Below are 5,802 nucleotides of genomic sequence, written 5' to 3'. Positions count from 1 at the left end.
GGCGGGCCCCCGCCTGCCCCCTCGGACTCAGGGGCGGCTCTCGGCCCCCTTCTGCTTCTTCCGCTGCCGGCCCAGCTGGCGAAAGTGCAGCCGCTTGGGGTTGAGGCCAAAGGCCTGCAGTCTCTGGCGGCTGAACTCATGGCCACCGAGCGTCACCGTGGGGCCCAGCAGCCGAGCCTTCTTGCCCCTCTTCCGCTTCTGGGGGGCTGACTTCGTGGGTGACAGGGAGGCTGCCTCTTCCTGCGCCGGAGGGCTCTCAGGCCGGGGCCTCTTTCCGCAGCCGCCATCTGGAGCTGGCAGCTGCCCCTGCGAGGCGACTTTCTCTCTCTGTGGCTTTCCTGTGGCTTCTGTGGCTGTCTCTGTCTCTGTCCTGGGGGAGGAGAGGCAGGGCTCAGCCCCCATGCGTTGTGACTAGCCCCATTTCTAGGCACAAGGGCTCCATTTTACAAACTCAGGAAGGAAGCAGGGGAGGACCCAGCTGTTGGGGGACAGCCTTGGTCAAATGCCAAAGCCAGCGTCTTTCTGAACCCCAAGGCCAGTCTGATGCTGTAAACTGTGGCATTTATGCATGGGCCCGGACTGAGCTACTGACATACATTTTTGTTTGTTTATTTTTTAGAGGTTTTTACCTTAGGGTGCGTGCGTTCACCAGAGACAGAGACTGAGAGGGAACGTGAGAAGTCACCCCCCAGGGGGGATGGCCACGCCGCAATCCCTTCTCCTCCATTCTCCTCTCGGGACCTTGGGCACGCACGCCCACGCGCCCGGCGTGAGTTTAAGCCACCGGGTCCGGGACTCGAGCCACAGTCAACTACACGGGAGTCCAGCGACATAGCCATTACGCTAACTGCTGGTCCCCACCACCACCATAAACTACTTTTAATGTCAAGTGAGCTTCCATCTCCCCTGCTTCAGAATAGGAAATAATGCCCCTAAGGGGCCAGCAGGTGGCGTAATAGTAAAGGTGCTAGATGTCCACATGGCAGAATGCAGTTCTTGTCCCAGACCTGGCAGCTTGAAAATCATGCTGGGTGCATGTGCATACATGCCCCAAATCCCAAAAGAATGGAGGAGAAGGAATTGTGGCGTGGGTATCCCCAATGGGGTGGTGGGGGGGGGTGATTTCTCACTTTCCCTGTCTCTAGGAGAATGGAGAAGGGATTGCGGCGTGACCATCCCACCTGGGGGTGATTTCTCGCTTTCTGTCTCTCTGTCTCTGTCTGTCTGGCGAGCGCATGTGCCCTATAGCGAAAAACCTCTCCAAAAAAATAATAATGCCCATAATGGTAACAGCTAATACCTAAAGGGCATTTACTATATGCTAAGCACTTTTATCATTATTTTAAAAAATTATTCATTTAATTTTTAAAAATTACTTTAAAAATTTGCTCTAGGCCTGTATGCTCACCAGAGAGACAGAGAAGGAAATGAGAATGCACCCTCCAGGTTGCTTTAATCCCTCTTCCTCTCAAAACTTGGGGCACACATGCACCTGACTGACATTTCAAGCTGCTGGGTCCGGGATTCTAACTGGGGATGTGGGGTCCAGCTGCTTTAACCACTAAGCTACTAGCTGGCTTGAGTTGAACTATCTGATATTCATCTGACTTGCTAGATAGGAAACAGGCCCAGAGAAGGGCAGTGACTTGCCCAAGGTCACACAGCTATGGCCTAGCCAGATATGAACCCAGGCCTCAGAGATGGAAGCCCCATTTCCAAGGCCAGGCAACCCATGGCAACAAAGCGTGACTCAAACCCAGGCCCAGCAAGCCCTGGCCCGCCCTGCCCCTGCCCCTGCCCCTGCCAGCAATTCTTACTCCTCCGGGCAGAGTGACTTGAAGATCTGTCTCTTTTTCCACGAGTTCTGGGCCTTCTGGGTGTACGCCCTCTTGTCCTGCAGTTCCTCCTGCTCCGACCTGCAGTGCCCGGGGACATGCGTGTCACTGGGTGGTCTGGGAAGTGGCTGCCTGCCCACTTTCCTTCCCTCCAGGGACGGCCTCGCCCAGGGGCTCACCTGTACATGCAGGTCTTCTTCAGGGAGCACCATCGGTTCAGCTCCTTGTCATCAGCCGCCAGGATCTGAGTGGGGAGGGAGGGTGATCACCTGCTGGGTGAGATGCGGGGGGCCTGCCCTAGCCTCAGCACCCACCCTGGTCACAACAGCGTGACATTAATAGCACCCCTCAGGGCTGCCCACTTCTGCAGAGACCCCTGGCTGTTTTGCAAGAGCGCACAAATGGGGAAACTGAGGCTCGGAATCCTCATCCTGGATTGTCCAGCCAGGATGTGAGCCACTTTCGGATTCCCACCTGAGCCCACAGTCCCAGAGACCTCTGCCAACTACTGGCTTTACCAGTTACAGACAGGGCCCAGGTTCGGGACCCCGACCAAGGCTTCAGTTTCCTCATCGTGATGGGGACAGCCCTTCAGAACAGACTAGAAAGACATTCACTGGACTGATGGAGTGAGTGAGTGAAGGTGGATGGTTTTTAAACATCAGCTGCTGTTGTAGTTTTTTAACATTTATTTGTCGGGTTATCAGAAAAGTCATGACTTATTTTTCTATTTTTTAATTTTTTATGGATTTTTGCTATAGGGTGCCTGTGCTCATGGGAGTGACAGAGACAGAAAGCGAGAAATCACCCACCAAGGGGAATGGCCACACTGCAGTCCCTTCTCCTCCATTCTCCTTTTGGGATCTCAGGCACACGCACACACACGTGCGCCCAGCATGAGTTTTAAGCCATCGGGGTCAGGACTCAAATCGTGGCCGGTATGTGGGAGTCCAGCAATGTAACTGTTACACCATCTGCTGGTCCCTATTTTTGTTTTCCATGCAAAAATGTATCCTGACTTTTCTGACAACCTAATATTTATCTATTAATCCATTGTGATTTTTCAAGCCGCCGGGTTTGGGACTTGAACTGTGGTCAGCCGTGTGGGAATCCAGCGCCCTAACCAGCATGCCACCTGCTGGCCCAACACCAGCTGTTCTTGTATTGATCATTAAGAATCCAACTTCCATGGCCAGGGTACTAAGGGACGTGGGGACCGGCCAGGCAGGGACCGCAGAGCCACGTGTGATCTAATTCCCTCCTCCGCCAGGAGACGGGCCATAGTTAGTCCCGTGTTACAGGTGGTGAGAGAGCTCGTCCCAGGTCACGCAGCAGGTGGGCCAGGACCTGAACCCGGGCCATCTTCCAGAGACCAGGGCTCAGGGCCAGCTCCCTGTTCCCTTCCCCACCCACCCCCCTGCCCCCGGGGTCCTGGGCACCCAGCCAGGTCCCCGACCTCCTCGGTGCTGAGCCCAAAGTCACAGGGCATCACGGTGCGGTACTTGAAGCGACAGGGCAGGTCGTCAATGATGTCCTCGTAGTCCAGCCGGTAGTACTCGTCCAGGTACTCCTCGAAGGTCTTGTCCTCTGGACGGGACACAGCCAGGTTGCTGGGGTGCGCCAGGCCCCACGGAGCACACACGCGCACCAGACCCCCCACTCCCACATGGCTGACTGTGGTTCAAGTCCCAGACCCCTTCAAAGGCTTGCTTTCTCAATTTCTCTCTCTCTCTCTCTCTGTCTCTTTCTGATCAAAATAAAATAAATAAAGTTAAAAAAAAAAAATCACCTGGGGCCAGCGGGTGGGTGTGGTGGTTGGAGTCCTGGACCCCTACGTGACTGACTGCAGTTCAAGTCCTGACCCAGAGGCTGTAAATTTACAACAAATAGATAAATAAATGTTCAACATGATAATAATGGGAGGACCAGCAGGTGGTGTGGTGGATGAGGCGCTGGACCCTCCCTCCCACGTGGTCAACCAAGGTTCTAGTCCCGAACCTGGTGGCTTGCTATCCCACTTTCTCTCTCTCTCTGTGGTCAAATTAAAATAAATGAATGAGTGTATAAATAAATTTTAATAAATAATTATTTTAAAAGGTTTTAAAAAATAAAATAGTAATAATAATAATCAGGCCCTTAGCCTGGTCACCGGGGGACCTCACCTGGGTCGAACACGGGCTTCTCCTGGCCCACCGCCTCGGCGAAGGGCGATTTGCGCTTCTTCTTGCCTGTCAAGGGGGCCTCACGCTTCTTCCTCCGCTGCTGGCTGGGGTCATAGTCGGCATCCATCTGCGGGGACATGCGGGTCAGGCCTGGCCTGCCTGTGGCCCCAGGACACTCTGGGCGCCCACCCCACCACCACCACCACCCACGGCACCTACATTAAAGTCGGGGTCTTCGCAATGTGGCTCCTGCTGGCTCCAGGCTCCTTCTTGTCCCGACCCATCCCACGTGTCCCAGTTCCAGTCATCTGGGTCCAGAGGGGTTGGACAGGAGAGGGTCAGGGTGGGGCCTCGGGTACCAGGCCCAGCCCCCAGGCCCCCAGGGCCCCCAGGCCAGCCGACCTCACCTTCGAGCCCCTCCTCCTCCTCGAACTGCGGCTTCTCCTCCTCCGCGGTGCCGTAGTACTCCGCGCCGAAACATTTCTGCAGGGCAGCGTTGGGGGGTCAGCAGGGCCTACCCGGCGGGGAGGGAGGAGCTCTGCACCCCACGGTGAGGTCGGTGCCCTCCCCTCACCCCGACTGCTCTGCTTCTGCACCTTGCACGGCACCCCAATACCCTGGTCTCAGGATAGAGCTCCTGATCAGGGGGCCTGTGTCCAGGCTCCTCCCCGTCTCTGCCCGCTACTCCCCTCCCCTGCCTGTTCTTCGCTCCCTAGAGGCCTTCGCCCTGCAGTGACCCCCACCAGGTGCACTCACCCCCTTTGACTAGTTCACTGCTACAATGGGCTCAGGTTTCATCTGGTTTATTCATTTTCTCTTTTTTTTTTTATTTTAAGAAATTATTTCATTTTATTTATTATTATTACTTTGGAGAGGGTTTTGCTGTTCTCCTCCTGGGATCTTGGGCACACACACGCGCCTGGCATGAGTAAGCCACCGAGTCCTGGACTCGAACCGTGGTCGAGTACATGGGAGTCCAGCGACATAGCCATTACGAAAATTGTTGGTCCCAGTTTTACTGATTATTTTTCTAATTTGCTACAGTACACACACACTCACCAGAGAGAGAGAGAGAGAGGAGGAAAGTGACAAAGCAAGCCGCCAGGTCCCCCCCATGGCTGACTACACAGATAAGTCCCAGACAGGGAGCCTGAAAAAAACACTGGGCACGTGTGTGTGTACCCCCCAAATCCTGAAAGGATGGAAAAATGGAGAAGGGTCTCTGCAGTGTGTACATGCCCCTTGGGGATGCCCCCCCCTCAATTTTTTTTTTAAGAATTTATTTAATTTTTTAAAAATTCATTCTTTTTTTTTTTTTGGAGAGGTTTTTGCTATAGGGCACATGCGCTTGCCAGACAGACAGAGAGAGACAGAGAGACAGAAAGCGAGAAATCACTCCCCGGGGGCAATGGCCATGCCACAATCCCTTCTCCACTCTCCTCTCGGGATCTTGGGCATGCACACACACGCGCCCAGTGTGAGTTTAAGTCACTGGGTCTAAGACTGGAACCATGGTCGTCTACGTGGGAGTCCAGTGACATAGCCATTATGCTAACTGCTGGTCCTGCATTCATATTTTATTCTTAAATTTGACCAGAGAGAGACAGAGAGAGAGAGAGAAAGCAAGAAAGCAACCCACCAGGTCCGGGACTTGAACCATGGTCACCATGTGGGAGTGTCCACTACCTTAATCACCACGCCACCTGCTGGTTCCCCCCCATCTCCAACCCCCCAAAGTTTAAAAATAATAATAGGGCTAGCCAGTGGTGTGGTGGGTGAAGGGGCTGGGATGCCACATGGGCAAA

At 54.2% G+C, this 5,802-nt stretch overlaps 1 protein-coding gene across 1 annotated transcript in view; it reads right to left on the bottom strand.

Annotated features, from left to right (window-relative positions):
- The window catches only part of KRI1 (KRI1 homolog), a 21,318-nt gene that overhangs the window by 5,154 nt on the left and 10,362 nt on the right, over positions 1 to 5,802 (bottom strand). Inside the window, exons 13-19 of the mRNA XM_014592843.2 lie at positions 4,405 to 4,480; positions 4,217 to 4,305; positions 3,998 to 4,124; positions 3,292 to 3,422; positions 2,015 to 2,079; positions 1,818 to 1,916; positions 14 to 370 (exon numbers count right to left, since the gene is read on the bottom strand). Coding sequence (XP_014448329.2) covers positions 28 to 370; positions 1,818 to 1,916; positions 2,015 to 2,079; positions 3,292 to 3,422; positions 3,998 to 4,124; positions 4,217 to 4,305; positions 4,405 to 4,480 — 930 coding nt within the window. The 3' untranslated portion in view covers positions 14 to 27. The remainder of the gene's footprint in view (positions 1 to 13; positions 371 to 1,817; positions 1,917 to 2,014; positions 2,080 to 3,291; positions 3,423 to 3,997; positions 4,125 to 4,216; positions 4,306 to 4,404; positions 4,481 to 5,802) is intronic.

This window comes from Tupaia chinensis, unplaced genomic scaffold, assembly GCF_000334495.1.
Source record: "Tupaia chinensis unplaced genomic scaffold, TupChi_1.0 Scaffold138665_1, whole genome shotgun sequence".
Lineage (NCBI taxonomy): Eukaryota > Metazoa > Chordata > Mammalia > Scandentia > Tupaiidae > Tupaia > Tupaia belangeri.
The sequence above is the reverse complement of the archived record's forward strand: the minus strand, read 5'-3'. Positions and strand labels throughout refer to the sequence as shown.